Source organism: Meles meles, chromosome 6, assembly GCF_922984935.1.
Source record: "Meles meles chromosome 6, mMelMel3.1 paternal haplotype, whole genome shotgun sequence".
In the NCBI taxonomy this organism is placed as follows: domain Eukaryota; kingdom Metazoa; phylum Chordata; class Mammalia; order Carnivora; family Mustelidae; genus Meles; species Meles meles.
This window is the reverse complement of record NC_060071.1, coordinates 934,821-953,408: the sequence shown is the minus strand read 5'-3', so window position 1 is coordinate 953,408 and position 18,588 is coordinate 934,821. Positions and strand designations below refer to the sequence as shown.

The 18,588-nt window shown below is 64.8% G+C and overlaps 1 protein-coding gene across 3 annotated transcripts in view; it reads right to left on the bottom strand.

Annotated features, from left to right (window-relative positions):
• Positions 1–18,588, bottom strand: part of ACSBG1 (acyl-CoA synthetase bubblegum family member 1) — a 40,547-nt gene that overhangs the window by 11,361 nt on the left and 10,598 nt on the right. Inside the window, exons 1-6 of one of the 3 annotated variants that reach the window (XM_046009913.1) lie at positions 15,117–15,172; positions 12,482–12,580; positions 11,423–11,523; positions 1,779–1,999; positions 1,325–1,413; positions 957–1,077 (exon numbers count right to left, since the gene is read on the bottom strand). In XM_046009913.1, the coding sequence (XP_045865869.1) occupies positions 957–1,077; positions 1,325–1,413; positions 1,779–1,999; positions 11,423–11,523; positions 12,482–12,580; positions 15,117–15,157 (672 nt within the window). In that variant the 5' untranslated portion in view covers positions 15,158–15,172. Of the gene's footprint in view, positions 1–956; positions 1,078–1,324; positions 1,414–1,778; positions 2,000–11,422; positions 11,524–12,481; positions 12,581–15,116; positions 15,173–18,588 lie in introns of those variants that run through there. The other 2 variants (XM_046009912.1, XM_046009914.1) reach the window with 2 other exon arrangements.

Below are 18,588 nucleotides of genomic sequence, written 5' to 3'. Positions count from 1 at the left end.
AGCGGAGAGGCAGGGATGACAGGCTGCCATGTCCGAACACCGAACACCGGCCTTCGCAAACTGAAGCGGGGGACCCCACAGCCTCACCGGGGAGCGATTTCAGAACGCACTTTGATTTGGGGTCACTTGCCGGTGAGTCTGGCTCAGGGGACTGGCGGCCACCGTGGCCGGCCCAGGAGCGGATGGCCAAGCTGGCTTCTTTCTTTAGGCTTGAGGGGGAGACCTCCTCACTGGTGACGGAGGGAGACGCCTGCTCCAGTCTCCTCTCTGCGCCTCCAGACCCACCGTCCCCCCGGCAGGGGCAGGTCAGGAGCCGGGGCGGGGCAGATATCTCCAGAACCAGCGCCAAGCCACCAAGTCCACTCCAGAGCCCTCTGGGATGCAAGGAGCCCCTGAGGGCCTCGCAGGTGGCAGGGTGCAGTGCAGCGGGGGCTCAGGGCTGTCCCTGGGCCGCCGCGCCCTGGCCGTGGTGCACGTGGGACGCAGCCAATCAGGGAGGGCTCTTAAGTGAGTCCCCGGCCGCAAAGGAGGCTCGGTTGGCTCAGGGGGTGATTTCAAGCCCATGCTTTGCCCCCGCTGTCTTTAGAAGACCTGACAAGACCTGCGGCAGGCCCCATCCCCCACACTGAGAGTCGGGGTTGAGTGCTCAAGGTGCCCGGGCCCTGGGTCATTGTCACACAAGCCTGAGGACCCTGGTGCCCATGGGAGGCAGCGGGCCAGCTGGCGGCCCTAGTCCGAGGCTATCACCACACCCCCGGCTTCCTGGTCCTCAGGTCCCGAGCTGGCCAGTGGGTAAGTTCCCATCGCCTGGCCTTGGTCTGTGTGTATCTGTGTGGCACGGGGTCGCCGCAGAGAATGAAGCCCCAGAAGGGAGAGTGGAAAAGTCCTTTTGTAGCCGGAGCTCCCCCAGGACACCCGGCCTCTGGCCCCCATGCCCACTCCCCCCTGCTCCAAACCTTCAGGATCTTTTCCAGCTGCTTCTGGGTGTCGACCACGATGATGTTGGCGCGGCTGTCGTGGGCGATGTACTGGCAGGCCTCCGGGGAGCTGGTGGTGTAGATGCCGGTAACGATGCCGCTGCAGGGGACCCGGGGTTCACCTGTGAGCCAGTGCAGACGGCCACGCCCTCTGCCCGCAACCCTGCCCCAGGGAGCCGCCACATCCGGACAGACAGTGGGGGGTGGGGGAGCGGGGGTGGACGGGGACACAGAAGGGTCCTCAGATGGGGGAGATGGGGGCTGGGGAGGGCATGGGGGAGCTCGGGAAAGAGAGACCGACCCTCTTTGCCCTCTCTGCCCTCCTCCGACCCACCCCGGTCACTCACCCTGCAAACACCGCGCCCACCGCGGAGAAGAACCACTCTGGGGAGTTGAAGCCCAGGATGGCCACGCTGTGCGCCTGCTCCAGGCCGAGCTCCAGGACCAAGGCAGACAGGCCGGGTCAGCGGGCATGGAAGGGTCTCTCCTTCCCATCCAGGCCGCCTTCCGGACCGCGGGGACCACCTCACGGTGCACGGAGTGGGGGAATGCCGTGGGGCCCTGGCTGCCCCCCACCCGCCCGGCATAGCAAGGCGCCCAGCCCATCCCGAATGTGCCCACGAAGGAAAACCAGCGGCGGAGTGGCTGGCCCGCGGGGAGGGCCCAGCACGTACCAGCGGGCCGATACATGGGAGGGTTTCAGTTATTCTCCCAAAGTCTCGCCAGGTTGGGGGTCAGAGGGGAGGTCCGGAGCCAAAAGGCAGGGCCGGGGAGGGAAGGCCGCGTCTCGCAGGGCCTCACCTTCAGGAAGCCCTTGGCGGCTTTTCGGGCCAGCTGGTAGTACTGGGCGTAGGAGACGTGCTCCCAGCTGCCCTGGCGCTTGAAGCCCAGAGCGCGGAGGTCCCCGTACTTGTCCAGGGCCTCGGAGAACATCCGGTGCACGGTGTAGGGCGGCTGAGGGCACGCAGGGTGGAGGCGTGGGCGCACGCACCCGTCAGCCCGCGTCGTCCACAGCTTCTCCTCTGCAGGGGAGCGGAGACCACGGCTGGGACCGTGCTGGCCGAGAGTCGCCTCCCTACCCCGCCGGGGGCCCGGTCCTCCCGCGGGCGGAGCCCCCGGCTGCCGGTCCCAGCCGTGCTTCCGGGCTGAGTGGTGGCAGACACGCAGGGTTCTGGGTGCTTGGGAGGCTCCCGGAGGAGGAGGTCTGACGGCTCTGGGGATGGGCCAGGCTTAGGGAGGCAGCAAGGAGGTGGAGGCCGCGCAGATGCGGAAGGCCTAGACCTTTTCCCGTCTTCTCGCCAGTGAACCTGTCCCCCGAGGCTGCGTGGTCAGCAGCGTTCGGGTCACCTCCGGAGAGGGGCCCGTCAGACCTCCTGGTGCTCCAGACTCGCACCCTTCCTCTGCCTCCTGAGAACCGGGGACAGACCCAGCGGGGCAGAAGGTCAAAGCAGCAGAAAAAGCAGCCCTCCCGAGGGGGAGGCCGGAGACTGGAGGCTCCCGAGAAGTGGCCTGGACGAGGGGACCAACTTCAGGTCTTCTCGCCCGATGCCAGGCGCCGTGCCGATTCCCTCCCGCGGGCGGCCAGTCTGCTCCACAGGGCTTGGCCCCTCGGTTTGCAGACGGAGCCGCGCAGCTCTGGGAGGCCCAGGCATTTCCCTGAGGTCACAGCGCTGGCCCCGCAGGCCCAATGCCACAGCTCCCTCTCGGGGCACCAGCCCGCCCCGAAGCGTCAGGTGGCCATTCCCCGCGTGGCAGGCGGGACAGCCTGACCGCCGTGTACCAGAGCCTCCAGCACACCGTGTGGTCTCCGAGTCGGCTTCCTTGGCAGAGAGGCAAGGATGCAGACCTCAGGGACCATCGGGGGTCAACAGAAACCATGTCCACGAAGAACCCTAACACATAGGTGGTCTGCAGCAAATGCACGTTTCCGATTTCCCAAGTTCCCCAAATGCCCAGGAGGCTTCTGTCCTCTGGGCTTCCTTTCCCCGCAGCCTGAGACAGTCCTTTGGGGCAGACGACGCACCGGGGGTGGGGGGGGGGCTCTGCCACCTGACGGCTGGACCGCACAGGTGGCCCCAGCCGCTGGATGTCCTGTTGAGGCAGCCCCAAGCTCAACACCGTCCTGTGGGACAACCTCGTCCCTGCCCTCCAGATGCTCTTGGGTGGCACATGGACCCTCGAGGTTGACAGGAGACCCCGGGCTGGGACAGGACAGCCAGTTCCTCTTTCCAACGAGCCCACGGAATTTGCCACGTAAAGACATGGATGTGGATGCCATCCGCATTATTTACAGGACAGTCGAACGTGCAAACCGGCAAACACTGTCGCTGGTGAACAGTCAAGCGGGGCCCCGCCCCCTGCCATCCCCAAACGCAGGTCCCCTCAGAAACGGCAGTCACGACCGCTGCGGGCACGGCGCCGGGTATCTCTGAACCGTGTTCGCGGAAAGAAGCCAGGAGTGTGGGAACCGTCCAGAAAAGGCAGATTCGTGGTGGCCTGGCGGTGGGGAGTCCCCGCAAACGGGCACCAAGGGGAAAGGTTCTGAAGTCAGATTGCAGTGATGCCGGCTCGACTCTAACATTCGCTACAAATGACCGACAAGTGATTTTTTCCAGTGAAAAATAATCACACTTAAAATGGGTCAGTTTGAGGCCATACAATTACCTCAGTGAAGCTGCTCTGATGCTTGGGCAGCTGGAGGCCCTCTTCCCTTCCCAGGTCCCTAAACCAGAGCTGGTGGATTCTCCTGCAGGTATGTCCCTCGGGGCATGAGAGGCGGCGGCAGACGGGGGGGCAGGAGGGACACAAGCCCCTGCTGAGCGTGGAGCACGATCCCTGACTCCGAGATCGACCCCATGAAGGCAGACGCTTCCCCGAGCCTGCTTCCCCCTCGGCCCCTCCCTGCTTGTGTCTCCGTCTCAGATGAACACTTAAAATCTTCAAGAACCTGACGTGTGGACACAATACCACGGAGCGGCCCGCTCCAGGGCCGGCGGGCGTCGGGGCTCCTCCTCCCCTCCCGGAAGCGCCCGCCGCGGGGTCCTCCTCCCGCTTCTCTGTACTTCGGCAGGAACAGCACCCATGAAGGGGGCCGCAGCGCAGGGGGACGGTAACCGCCCTGAGCCCCGTCCCCGCGCCGGGGAGGCCGCAGGGCGGGCGGGAAGGGCGGGCACAGTCCTCCGCGGCACCATGAGCTGCCCTGGACACCGCGAGCCGCCCTGGACACCGCGAGCCAGTGCCCCGAAGGAGTGAAAACTGAGGGTCCCGTGACATCTGAGTGTCTGCGCGCGACCGCCCTGCGTCCAATGTTGGCTCACACTTTGAAAGAAACATTCCGCGACCGAACCCCACAGAGCCCTCGGAAATGCCCCTCCTCGATTCCATGAGCCCAGCGAGTCTCCCCGGCGGTGCCGCGGCGGGGGTGAGCGCACTCCCAGCCACCTCCCAGCCACGCGTGCTCCCACGGCCCCGGTGTTGGCCCTCGTTCCAGGCTTTCCACAGGACATGTCTCTGACATGGGTCCATCGGCTCCGAAGGACAAAGCGTATAGGTTTCGACGGAGTCCCTTCATCTGACCCTGCTCTCCCACGGACGGCGGGGCCCTGCCCGGTGGTGCCCGCGCTCGGCAGGCAGCGGGACAGAGGGGACGGCGAGGAGAGGGAATGTGGTGGGCCCTTGAGCCCAGCTGCTCAGCCCTGACAGGAGAGCCACGCTGGAGGCTCATCAGCTCCCCCTGCCGAGCCGAGTCAGCTGGGCCCCCGAGCCCCCAGACCCGCAGGAGGAAGGACTCTGGTGGGCAAGGGGCCTGCCTTGGCCCCAGCCGCCCCCCTGCCCGTGGACAGCTGCCGCGGTCCCAGCTCGCGGTCTGAGCGCCCACCTTGCAGCAGGTGGGCTGTGCAAACCTCCACGGCCACGGACTGCACTGCTGACCCTCGGAGGAACAGGGAGGCGGGCAGGTCACGGGCGCGGCTGGCGGCCCAGCTGCGATCCCACCTGCAGGCCGGCTCCTGGCCCCACGCTGACCCCGGCGCTCACATCTCCTTTGGGAAAGGACTGTTGTACCTCCTGCCCAAGGCCTGGGGGGGTGGCCCAGGAGCGGTGACCTTGGGCAGCGGCCACCACTGCCCCTTCCCACATTCCGCGGCTCCCGGAGCGACCTTCTGGAGCCCAGGTCTGACCTTGACCACAGGGAGGTTTCCACGTGCGGCCTCTGCAGAAGGCCCTCTGTGACCTCAGCACACACCCCCCTTCTGGTCAGCCGGAGCAGCTCCCGGTCCCAGAGCCCCTACCCATGCCTGGGCCCGAGCTGCGTCTCTGCCTGGAGGCCTCGAAAGTGGGTGTGACTCCTCCTGGGGCCTGAGTGCGGAAGCCGGACCCGGAGCGGAGGTCAGGGGGCCTTCAGGGAAGACGGAGCTTGCTTCTGTCCCATCCCCGTCCCAGGGAGGCTGGACTGAACCACCGTGTGTCTAGGGGACCCAGGCCTCCTATCCTCCATCCTCCCGGCCACTGGCTTGGCCCGACGGTGATGCAGGTCCCCTTCCTGCCCACGTACCGAGAGAGGCTGGCCCACCGAGTCGGGGTGGCCTACGCGGCCCCGTGAGCCTCTGTCCCGCATGCCCGGGAGCCTGCCACAGCTCAGGGGCCATGGCCTCTGGTGCCCGCCACCGAGCGCCCACAGGCTTGGGGACTGAATGGAGGAAGACGCGGGAATCTCCACGCCTGGGAGGGCCTCATGCTCACCTTTGTCTTCTCACATGCACGCAGGCCCACCTTTGGGCCTCTGCTCACACCGCTCCCTCTCCCGACCTCACCTCTGGACGAAGAGTTTTCGCTACCATCGAGGTGGGCAGAGCTGTAGGGGGCTGCGGGCCCGTGAAGCAACGAGCCTTGGACCCCGGCCCTGCACCCTGGCCACAGGAACTCCGGAGCCTCACGCCCTGGACCAGGCCCGTGGGGTCCCCGCGCCGTGGGAGCCTCTCGCGCGCAGAGCACGTGTGGCAGGCCTGGGCCACGGCGGGTGGGGAGCCTGGAGAGGCAGGTGGCAGGCAGAGTGTGCGCGCAGTGGCGGCCACGGGCGAGGGGAGCTGCGACCTCGATTACTTCCCACCCCTCCTCCTACCTTCGCTCCCTCCCACCCGGCCTGTCGTCCCGACAACCCCCCTGGGGGAGCCGTGTCCACGCACCGGCCCACCAGCCTCCTGCCCGGGGCCTCTCCCAGGGTGAGGCAGCGGCAAAGTCAGCGCCAGCCCCGCGGACTCCGCACACGACCTGCCGGGGCTCTGGCCGTGTGGGAGTCGGTGCGACCCCCCTGGGGACAGTCAGGCAGATACAGCAAAGGGCTTCGGAACGGAGTCCCTTCGGAGCAGCAGCCACACTTGCAGGACGGGCCCGTGCGACCGGAGCAGGGTCCGGAGCCTGCAAGCCCGGAGACCCATCCGTCCGTGGCTCTGCTCTGCGCAGGGTCCCTGGGGACTGACCCCGTGTCCCAGCAAGGGACCGGCGCATGCGTCCGGGAAGCCGCACCGCGGACGCTGAGCAGTCGCTGAGCAGTGGCAAGAACAAGGCGTCTGAAGAGTTTAATGACACGGAAATGCCGGCGGACGACATCCGGGGGACGTGGGGTCAGCTCGTGGGTGGAGGGGAGACGGGCTGCCTCTCGATCCACACCCAGAGCCGACACAGCAGGCACGTCCGGAACCTTCCCTCCTTCGCTCCAGACAGACTTGAGCCTATGCAACCACCGTGCTCGCCGCAAACGTTCGCCAACAGTCAAGTAAAGCTAAGCCTGTGGCGTCCGTCGCGGATGGGGACAGAGCCTCCGTGGAGAAGCGGCCGGGATTCCCACACATAGCACCCTGGCGGCCTGAGAGGGCTTCCTTACAGCGGGCCGGGGTGGCCAGGGTCACAGCAGCTCAGGGCAACAGTAGGGCCAGACTGCAGTCAGTCCCGGCAGCTGAAGGGGGTGTAGGCGTGGGGGGCCACAGTCCGTTCCCTTGGGGATGGTGTTGGGGGAGGAGCTGGACCCCCTACCAGGCCCGAGCAGGGAGGAGGGCCTGTGAGCTGCGGGGCTGCTCAGCCCGCCGTTCCAGGGGCAGTGTCCGCGGTGACCGCGGCGACAGAAATCAGGACGGGTTGCCAGTCCCCTTTAGCCCTTTCTTTTCTGTTTATTATTTTTTATTTTAAGTAGGCTCCATGCCCAACGTGGGGCTTGAACTCACGACCCTGAGATCAAGAGTGCCATGCTCCACCAACGGAGCCAGCCGAAGTCCCCGAGTTACCTGCCCTTTAAAGCATCCTCGGCCCCCGACCGGACGTTGGGCAGGGACGCAGTCCGCCATACCCCAGCAAGCTCACGGCTCCAGGAGCAGCGAAGAATACAGCCGCCACCCAGCCAAGGTCCCTGACATCTAGGAGGCCCCCTCGATCGCAGCCCAGCCAGCCCCGCCCCCCCCCCCCCCCCCCCCCCCCCCGTGCGCAGGAGAGAATGCCAGCCGAGTGCCCGGGACGGGCTTTCCCAAAGGCCCCCTCCCCCTGTCCTCGCCTCCTCTTGCTCACATGGGCACTGGTCTTGGCCCGACCCGGCCTGTGTCTTATCAATCACCCATTATGCTGGGGGTGGCCGGGGGCTGGGAGCGGCTGTCCTGAGGCTCTGGGATAAAGGCTTCTGAGGAGCAGAGGAAACCACTCTGAATTGCCTGGGAAGGAGAAAACACTGGGCGAGGGCAAGGGCGAGGCGATGTGGGGGAGGAGAAGCCCAGGGCTGTTTACCACAGTCTGCGGGACAACTGAGAAGGAGCCCATTGTGCAGCTGGAGGGGTTCGTGGGCCTGGGGTGGGGAGGGGGGGCTTCAGGCCTGGGATGGATCTGCCTCCATGCGGCTCCTTCCAGCTCTGGGCCCCAAAACCTCTGCTGTCGAGGTCACCCTAGCCGGGGGCGGGGGTTGGAAGGGGCCCTGGACGCGGGCCTGGATGGAGGCTGGATGGGGGCTGGACTCGGGCCTGGACAGGGGCTGGATGGAGGCTGGATGGGGGCATGGACGCTCCCTCTGCACACAGGGACCCTTTGCTTCAGCCCTTGGACCCTGCTCAGATGCATGCCAGGCCCTCGTGGGGATATTTAAGGGAAAGAGGTCATGGTGGCCTCAGAACACAACTCAAGACAAGGACGCGGCCTGCCTAGGACAGAACAGCTTGTCCAGACCTTGTACAGAATGTGCCAGAATGTGACTTTGGCTCCTCTGTGTCTGGGGTGGGAGAGACCCCCTCCACCTGCTGGCCACTCACCAAGCCTTCTTGCCCACAGGTTACGAGCTCGGGCTTGTGGCCACTCAGCAGGGAGAGCCTGGGCAGACCCCCATCCTCCCCGGGCCTTAGTTTCCCCACCTGAATTACAGTCGGGACGGACGAGATGGTCTCTGTGGGCCCCCCTGCGGTCGCTGTTTCTGCCTTTATGTTCTACCCCCAGGATTTCCCTTGTCCAGGCCTGGACCACTCAGTGGGGGAGCTGAGACGGGCTTTGCCCGCCTTGTGGTGGGCACGTGCCGGAGGCGCTCCGAAGCCCGGAGCCAGTGGAGCCCAGCTTCCATCCACCGGCACCCTCTCCAGGGGCAATCCCATGGCTAGCCCCCAGGGGCCCAAGGGGGTTTTCCTGTCGTTTCGGGAGGAGCCAAGCCTCACAGCCCCTCCCTTGAACACGCGCCCTGCTCAGCTGGGGGCGCGGGACAGGCAGGAGCAGCTCTGGGCCACGGGCACAAATGAATCTTCAGCCTCTCAGCCCTGGGGCAGCTCTTTCTGCCCACGGGGCCTGTCGCCGAGCTTTAGGAAGACCACATGTTGCACCAAAGGCATTTCAAGTGTTCTTTCTTGACCCCTAAAGCCTCCCCTATACCCCGAAACGACGCGAGACACGACAGCGCTGGGCCCGACGAATCGTGTGCTTTACCTGCCACCAGCTGGGCCTGCGACCGGGGACGCTCGCACAAGGGTCCCCTCTTCCCCAGCAGCTGCCTGCACCCAGCCCCCTGTCCTTCCCGCTCCTTCCCCGCCAGAGGCAGAAGTGACCATGGGGGGGGCTCCCTCCCACTGCCCCCACCCTGCCCCCTGCCTCAGGCTGAGCGCCCCAGGACAAGGGTGGTGTCTGTGTCCTCCCAGCCAAGAGCAGCCTTGTCCTTGAGGCGTCTGGGCAGGGGGGAGTGCGGGACAGGAGGCCCCCCCCAGCCCTTGACCCAACCGCAGGCCTCCCGGGGCTCTGAGCTCCCCGGGGGTGTGGAGTCCACTAGAAGATTGGGCGTGGGGACCTGGCACTGGCCAGCCCCTCTGCTGGTCCCGTCCGGAGCAGCTGCTCTCCCCGGACCCCTCCCCGTCCCTGTGGTCTTGGCCATGCCCCGCTCCAGCTGGCGTTCATGCCCCGCTGGGAAGCACTAGAAAGAAATGCATCCCCAGGGCCTGGCACAAGGCTGCCTTTGTGTGGAGGTCAGGTTCCAGCAGCTCGGACGCTGGATTCAGTGGGCCTGCCTCCCAGCTCAGAGCCTGGCCTGGGGATAGGGGCTCGGGGACCCTCTGGCTTCTGGGAACTCACAGAGGCCCCGGTGGTAGGTGACATGAAGACAAGACTTCCCTGAACTCCCCAGGGGGGCCGCGGCTCCGAGGTGAACTGGAGGGGAGCGGAGGCTGCTGGGCCCGGAGGGGGCCATGCCTGCCGGGGCCCTAGGACGCAGCGTGGCCTGTGGAGACTTCCACGTCCTACTTGCGGCATGACTGAGACCGTCACAGAGCCTCTCTGAGCCCGCTTTCCTCCGCCACGTGGGAATGAGCTTGGGCCCACCCCATACTGCCCTCTGAAGGTAATGTGCAGGACAGCGAACCTCTCGGCACAAAGCGGAGCACGCGCCCCATGTTCTCAGGGGGCAGGTGGGTGGAGACGGTGGACTGAACCCCTCACCGCCCTCCAGCCCCGCCCCACGACTGTCTCCCAGTGCTGTGGAGGGCGCGTTTGCACAGGCGGCTGCAAGGCTCCTTCCCTCCTCCTTCCTCGCGGAGCCTGAAGCCCGGGTTCCTGCACTTGCTGGGCAGTCGGGGAGTAAGAGGGCCCAGCCCCGGCACCAGGCGGGCACGTGGCGGGCACTCGGTCACCGCGGGACTCGGATCCCACCGCGGCCATGCCCCAGAGGCCCCAGGGCTGCACAGGACAGGCTGGCAGAGCCCGACCCACTCGTCGGCCCGTGGGGCTCCCAGAGGCCGGACCGCGCCCCTGGCAGTGCCCACATCCCTGGGAGCAGCTGTGCCCTGAGGCGCACACAGTCCTTACACCTCTCGGTACCTCTTCTGGCGCGCACGGTGACCTTTGCCTGACTCTCCTCGGTCCTCTGACCCGGAAAGCCCGGCCGGAAGAAATCTGGGGGAGGAGGCCTGGGCCTCCCCTCCAGCTGTTGCTGGCTCTGCCCTCCCCTCGGTCCTGTGCGGAGACCGGAAGAAGTGGCCTCCCAGGGCGCCTGGGTGGCTCAGTGGGTTAAGCCTCTGCCTTCGGCTCAGGTCATGATCTCAGGGTCCTGGGAGCGAGCCCCGCATCAGGCTCTCTGCTCAGCAGGGAGCCTGCTTCCTCCTCTCTCTCTCTCTGCCTGCGTCTTTGCCTACTTGTGATCTCTCTCCAACTCTCTAATAAATAAATAAAATCTTAAAAAAAAAAAAATAAAGAAAGAAATGGCCTCCCCAGCTAGTTCCACTTGCTCCCGAAATCCCAGGCCTAGTCTGAGCACGAGGAAGACACCAGGCAGACCCAAACTTAACATTCTGCAAAACATGCCCCAAGTTCAAATGCCTGCACCCTAACACCCGAGCGAGGGGGCAGCCTCGGGGTCGCGCTTGGCTGCTCCCAGGAGCTCAGGGGCAGGTGACACAGGACGGCACTGCCCTGGGGACCGCGCGGGACCTGGAGACGGCCACCTCTGCGCTGCCTGTTTCTGTTTACCTCTGACCTGTGCTTTTGCTACAATGTTGCCACACAGCCAATAAAACGGAGCGAAGCTATGTGGCTGCTGTCATTGTGATGACTCTTCGGGGTAAATGACGGCTCTGCGTCCTCCCTGGGCAGGCTGTGACAGAAGGTCTTTGCGAGCCTCCCACAGACTCAGCCCCCTTTCAGGCCCCGGCGGCCGCACACCCCAGGCAACCAGGCTGCTCCCCAGGATCTCCAACTGTCCAGAGCCCCCAGCCGCCTCCCTGCCTCTGTCCTCCCCACCAGTCACGGCCTTCTCTCGTGCTGGGCCCTGACACGGCCATCAGGAAAGGGGTGTGATGGGGTTCCTGGGGACATGGCGACCAGCGGGATTTCCACCAGATCTGGCCCCTGGAGTCTCGTCCTGTGGCTCCCGGAGCTCGCCTCTGCCCGGGCTCTGCCCGCAGCCCCCCAGCACCCCAGCGCAGCCCGCAGTCTCCTGGCCGGCTCACCTGAGCCATCCAGCTGGGCATCCTTCTCCTCCTCCGGGGATGAGAGCGTGAGAGCACGGCTTAGGGACTCCTTGGAGAGCTTTCTCGCTTCCGTCAGGGAGCTGGGGGGAGGGGAGAAACAGCGTGAGACCCTCGGGCCCGGCCTGGCTTCCCGGTGCTCGCCCGGGAACACATCGGGGCACCGGGGGTGACATGGACATCTCTGTCTCCCGGTGGGGGTCGGGGACAAGAGCGCAGCGGCTGCAGGGCTCAGCTGGCCCCCCAGCCCCCCACCGTGGTTGCTCAGTGCTCAGCCCTGCTCTGCTTCGGACTTTGGGACTCTGGGCAAGGGCCCAGCTCTGTCTGGACTCAGTGTCCCCTTCCGGACACGGAAAGGCTGGGGGTCCAGCACTGGCCGATTTGGGCGCGACTTCATGAGAACCCCTCCTGACCCTCCCAGAGCCCTGGCCTCAGGCGTCAGATGCACTCAGGCTTACAAGCTCAGACTGGAGCTGGGGACATTCCTAGGGCTCCCACGCGTCCCGTGCGGGCCGCAGCAAGGACCTCCCCGCCCCCAAGGCACCTGTGGGGAGGCCCTAGCCTACTCCCTCAGGGAGAGGACAGGTGTGGGGCCAGAGAGATCAGGGGCTCAGGCCATTCGCCTTCACTCCTGGCCCAGATCCTCCTCGCTTCCCAGGCATGGTGGCCGTGGACAATGGATCTCCTGTTCCAGCTGGATGGTCTAAGGGGTTATGGGACCTCTGTTGTCAACCGACTGAACCTCAGCACCGTTCCTCCTCAGTGTTCAACTGGCCAGACCTCAGTGTCCTGGGTGATGAGTGGATGGAGTTCAGTACACACACCAGGGTCAAGCAGGGCTATAACCTCACTCAACTCCAGGGGCACATTTCACACGCATCAATACGTAAACAGAGCCTACTGGAGTTGGGCAGTGTGCAACCTGTGTAGCTGGTCATGGCAGCCCTGAGGGCAGGACCCTGGCTCCAGGGAGTCTCGTCCGTCTGTCAGGGTGGGGCTGGTCCCATCCTTGCCCATTTCCCAGGCTGTTGCGCCAGTTACCTGCTTGTCACATTCGGCCTTACTCCTTGCTGGTTCTGCAGGTTCAAACTAAGTTTCTGAACGCACCCAGGCCCACCTGGCAGCAGTCTGCTTAAGAACCTGGGATGGGTTTTAAAGCGAAAGACATCAGGAGATTATAAAGGGGGGGGCCTGGGGAAAGGGCGCTGGGTGGGGGCCAAGGCGGTCCCCTTCCTGGGAACTTTGTGAGCAAGTCCCCTCTGTCTGGGGCCGGGGGCCGCTGTGCTAGGTGGAGGGGTGAGCACGTGGGACTTGTCCTGCTGATTTTGGGTCATTGGCCACCACCATTACCCTCTTGGGTCGCAGAGTGGATGCTGCGTCTGCTTTGGGACAGATACAGCCATGCTGGTACCAAACGGCCCCCGAGCTCTGGGCACAGACGCCGCAATTAGTGGGTGGATGCGGGACATGCACACGCACGGGCCGAGGGTTCCCCATTGGGAGCTCCCGAGCAGGCACGGCGAACTTGGTACGGGGCCAACTTGGTACAGGACACACTCTCCTGGCCATGTCTGCAAAGGATGGGTGGGCCACACACGGGGCAAACCCACGGCCTACAGCGACGAGACTCTGGACTCCCCACGCCCAGATTAGTGGAGGCCCCCCGCCACCGGCATGGTCTGCTTTAAATGCCCACCACTGGGGCGCCTGGGGGCTCAGTGGGTTAAAGCCTCTGCCTTCGGCTCAGGTCGTGATCCCAGTGTCCTGGGATCGAGCCCCGTATCGGGCTCTCTGCTTAGCGGGGAGCCTGCTTCCTCCTCTCTCTCGGCCTGCCTGTGATCTCTGTCAAACAAATAAATAAACTCTTAAAAAAAAAAAATGCCCACCACCGAAGGTACAGGCAGCCCGTCCCGCACTTGATAGAGCTTCTGGTTTCTGCTTCTGTGTGGGGCCCTTTCCTGAGCGCCAGGCAGCCCCACGCACGGGCCGGGCTCTGCAGCCTCAGACGCGCTGCCATCCACCCCCCCCGGCCTGGGGGACTGTGACAGGGACACCTCGCTCACCCTGCGCATGGCCTGGAGCTGGCAGAACGCTGGATGCCCTGTTAGGAGCGGGCAGCATCCCATCTCCCCGGCGAGGAAGCCGTGCCCTTTCCCTTGATGGAGCTTGGCCCCTGGAAGGGGGACAGCACCCTTGCCCACCGCCAGGAACAGACTTTGCAGGACCTCCCTGATGTCCTGGTCCCGCTTGCAGCACGGAAGGAAAGGGAGCCGTGCTGTGTGGTACGGGGGCCATGCCCTCCCTGCGTGGACACTCCCGTGTCCGGGAGTGGGCCCCTCCGTGGCCGCTCCAGCCGTCCTCCTTGCCCCTGCTCCTGTCGCTACTGGGACGGCCTCCAGCCCTGCCCCGCCCCCACTCTGCTTGGCCCATCTGCAGCCGCCCTGGGGGCCCGGAGAACCAAGCCCGCTGAACCAGCCTCTTCTGCCTGGGGAGTGAGCCCACAGATCGGCTTCCACAGCGTCCCCCGAGGGCAGCCACCCCGGCCGCTCTGACCCTCCCACGCACGGGGGCCCTTGGACTCCTGCTGCTGCTCTGGGCAGCCCCAGGGTCCGGCGAGGGACCAGCGGGCGAGGTGGGTCCACCGTGATCGTGTCCAGAGCCCGTCCGAGGGGATGAGCACAGTATTCCTCTTCCTCTGGCAAGCTAGACCCCCTCCGGCACGCACGCACCCCATTAGCATCTGGCCTCACGCCGCTGGCACAGAAACCAAATGTCCTTAGCAGCGGCCCAGTCACCCTGGGACGAGGGAGCTCTCGAAGGGCTTGTGTGCGGTAATATACCGAAGGTATATTCGAGGTTCGTGGGTCAGGCGGGGGCTGCGAGAACCTGCACTTCCTCTCCTGACCGCACCCGGTCAACTCTCCTCTGTCCTCCTGTCCTGCCCTAGGAGCTGAAGCGAGGCATTTGAAGACAGAGCTTACTAAGCCTCATTCAGCTCCTCCTTCAGGAAGCCCTCAGGGATTGTCCCCAACACCTTCTCACTCTCATGGCCTTTGGACACTCTGGTTTGGGCCTTGAAGGCCGCACGCGACTTGGTAAGCTCCATGAGTCTGTCTGTCCTCTGCCCTTGAGAGGCCCTGAGGTGCGCAGTTGGAGCTCGGTAAGCATCCTCAAGGTGTCATCATGTGTGTGACCCACAAGCCAAGAGGAACCCTCGTTTTCCATGGGCAGCCCTCCTGGATGGGGGTGCACCTCCTCGTTACTCGTTCTTTCTTCCCTTTCCACTTTCTCAACAGCCAAGGCACCGTGCCGTATGCAACACACGTTCAAGAAGTGCTTTCTAAGGTTCATGAGAACCGGCCTGTCTGGGGTCAGCTCCGCCTGCTGTGTGACCCTGGGCAAGTCGCCGTCCCTCTCTGAGCCTCGGGGCCCTGGGCCAGTCCTGCATCTGTGGTGAGGCTATGGGACCCTGCAGAGTGCCTCGTGTGCTCAGCGGCTCTCCTGTATCGCTGCGGGGCTGTCGGGGTCTTCCCGGGAGAAAGGAGGAGAAAGATCTTTGCTGGGGTTGGGAGGGTGACTCAGAGGAAAGAAAGCCGCTGAGCCCAGGCCTGGGGGTCCAGGCGCCGTGCGGTGCGGGGACCGTCTCTGGGAGGAGGGTGGGGTCCTAGTTCCTTACACAGTCCTCAGGACGGAGCTGGCAGGCCTGAGCAGGAGCATCTCTGGCGTGGTCCCCGTGGGGCGGCTGTGCCCCTCGAGCTCACCCAGGAGAGAGTGGGGACCGCAGGGGACCCAGAGAGGCCCCGCTCCACCAAACCGCCCTGCAACAGAGACACAGTGTGCGTCACGGCCCGCGGCCAGGCTGGGCAGGACTCACCGGCTCCTGGGGCCGGGCACCTGACGGTAGTCTGCCGCCTGCCGAGCCCACACACCTGAGTGTGTCAGGAATAGCACCGACTCGACTTCGGGCTCCAGTTTCTCTTCCCAGGGCCAGGCGGCGCTGACCAGGATGAGCAAACCCGCCGGGTCCCCGGGACGCCTTGCGCCCCCACCGCCTGCCCTGCCTGCCTTCCCCATTCCTCTTCCCTTCCCACCTCTCTCCGCCCGCAGTGCAAAGGGGAGACCTTATCTCCGGAAACTCAGCAGAGGGTTTCCAGTTCAGGGCCTTGCCCAGACCTTCCCCGAATCCTAAACGGCCCCGGGCGGGGAGGGGAGCAGCTCCTCCTCCAGATCCCACTGTCCCCCGCCGCAGCGCTGAAGTCAGGCTTGCCAGCAGCCCGGCAGACAGCTGCTTCCTCGGGGCCTCTCTGGTCCCCCCATGCGGTGGCCCACGCCCCTGCTTCTCCTTAGTCCATATGGCCTGTCTCACCTCGAAGATCGGTCGGACCCCGGCAGCTCTCTCAGGATCCCGGGTCCGGCCCCACGGGGGGCTCACCTGCCTCCCCGAAGCAGAGGCCGGGACAGGGCTCAGCGTTCCCTGTGCGCCGCCGGCTAAGGCTCCCAGTATGGGAGCCGGTGCTGCCTGAGCTCCAGGTAATGAGGCAGGTTGGCCGGGCGTGCGTGGGGACCCGCCCCGGCCTGCCCCGGGGCTGTGGGTGAGGTGGGTCCCCAGACACCTCTGACCCACCTGGCACAGGCCCAGCTGCCCACCTGCGCGCCTTACACAAGAGCACAGGGACGGCGAGGAAGAGGGCCCCTGCGGCGTGGGTGGGGAGGCAGTCGGCTGGTGCCGCCCTCCGCTGGGCGCCGCTCCTGAAGCTGGCCCGGGCCCCAGCGGCAGGATGCAAGCTTGACTTTTGGTTTGGTTTTGACTTTTTCACTTTTCTGTACTAAATGCATGCCCGGCGTCCAGCAGTCCAGGTGTGCCTTTCCCCTGCACTCTCCAGCCCTGCAGCGCGGGCTTCGTGGAGAGCTCCGAGCTCCCGCCGAGGCAGCACAAAAGTCTGGAGAGCCTGGGACGGGGTCGGTGTCGTGAGCCCAGCCAGAGGCAGAACAGGGATCGGATCCCGGGTCTCCTTGGACCAGGACACAATGGGTGCCAGATGTACCCATCGTCTGTGTCATGAAACAGTCCCCTGTTCCCTCACCCCTGCCTCTGGAGGGTCCCTGTCCTGCGGCGGCCGGCATCCTGCCCTGTGCCCTTTGCCCTCCTGTGCCCCCTCTGCTTCTTCCCCCGGGACTTGGCAGGATTGTCGCATCAAGCCCAAACCTTTCGAACACCAGGACCCCCGCTCCATGGAAACCCCCCCCCAGCTGCCCTCCCAGTCCAGGAGGCCCCCACCTTTACTGGTCACTTGCAAGCTACAGCTTCAGGATCTGGACTGCCTCTGGGGGAGGGGAAGACGTGCCGAGCCCCGCCGGGCGTTCAGGGGGATTGTAAGTCCCTTCTGAGGGCCCAGGGGCAGGACACTGGTTGCTCCAAGGCCCTGAACCCAGTCAGATGGCAGATACCCCCCAGACGGCCCCAGGAAGCTGGAATGCCAATGACAGTGGACCAACTTCAAGAAAATTCTGCCTTTCACCAAATTCCAGTTCCTTCAAGTTCCCTTTCCCTGGCCATGCACGCCCGCAGCCGTCTCAGGGCACCCTGACAGTTTGGGTATGGGGCTTTAGCCCTGAGCCCCCCATGGGTTATGTGCTCCTTTGAGAACCTGCCAGAAGCCCCCTCCTCACCCCCATCCGTGCTTTGGAAGGGTTCCCAGCCCCAGCGAACCCCAGGAAGGAATGCAGTCCTCCTCTGTCCCCAGGACATGGATGATGCCCGCTGAGGGCTAGGGCTCGCGGTTGCGGTGTTAATGATTAGAGTTGGCGCTGGGCATGGGTGCGGGTGGGGTGGGGGATGGCATCAGAGATGGCCTCCGTTCCAGGGCTGCCATCTACCCCACGCCCAGGCCTTGGCACCCCCAGGCCAGCTGGATCTCCAGCAGTTCCTAAACGGACGAGGAGGCAGATAACCTCCTTCTGGGATCAGGGTGGCTTGGGAAATATATCATCTTCACTTTCCATCCCCTTGCACAATCCACAAGCTGGCCTGTTCTTCGGAGCCCTCCTCCTCCAGGAAGCCCTCTGGGAGGGACCCTCTGCAGCCACCCTAGCTGACCGCCTCCCAGAGCACGCAGATTAGAGGCTGGGTGTTATTTTGTTAAGTATAACCGTCTACCGTGAAATAAAAATTCTACTGAAGTTCCCTGAACTGGAAACGATCTGACCCTTCCGCAGAACTGACAGCACCAGGAGGATCCCCCTTCCGACCGTGGAGAATGGTTCAGTACCTCGCCTGTGCAGGGGTTGGGGGGTATGGGGGCCGAAGGAGCCAGCCAGCCTGGCTCGTGCTTCGAAGGCTGAGAGGTGACGGCAGACCGGGGACCGTCCGTGAATGGAGGAGCATTCAGGGTCACTGGGGCACCAAACCCAGGCTGGGGGGCGGCGCTCAGCGAAGTTAAAGGAGACAGCTGGCAAGGTGTGAGGGTGTGTCTATTTGGCCCGAGACGAGAATGTGTTCCGAGGGGAGGCAGCTGAGGCCCCGTGACGGACCAGCTCTGGGGGGACCCATGGTCTCTCCGAAAGGGTGGGGACAGGGCACGAGTGGTCTAAGCCCAGTTTGCCACACCCACTAGAAGGAACATATTTGTGGCAGGCACCTGGGGACTGAGCCCCCAGAGCAAGGCCCCCACAGAGTGTTTGGGGAGTGGCGTTCGCCCCAAACCTGGTCCCAGCTGCAGCTTGGCTTCTGCCGTGTTGGGTGAGGCCAGCCAGCTCACTTCTAACCCAGATGGCCACACCCAGAGTCTCCAACCCTGTCGGGACAAAGCTCACAGGCCTGCATGGGGATGAACTCGTCCATCATCAGGCTCTCTTGCAAAACCCAGTGAGCCCCGTGGCTTCTAGCTTGGGGTCTGCCCCAGATGGGTGATCGTGGGTGAGTCCTTGGTCCTCTCTGGGACCGCCTTGCACCGGTGAAGGGTGATTTTGGCATCTGGGCCGGAATTCAGCTGCCTCCGGCAGGGACAGGGCTACCAGGTGGGGTGTTACCAGACCCCTAGGCCAGAGGGGGCAGAGGGAAAGCCGGCAGAAATAATGATTTTATGTAAACAGCCAGCAGCTGGCATTTACGTGGCTCCACGTGTCAGGCCATTGCCTCTACACCTTGT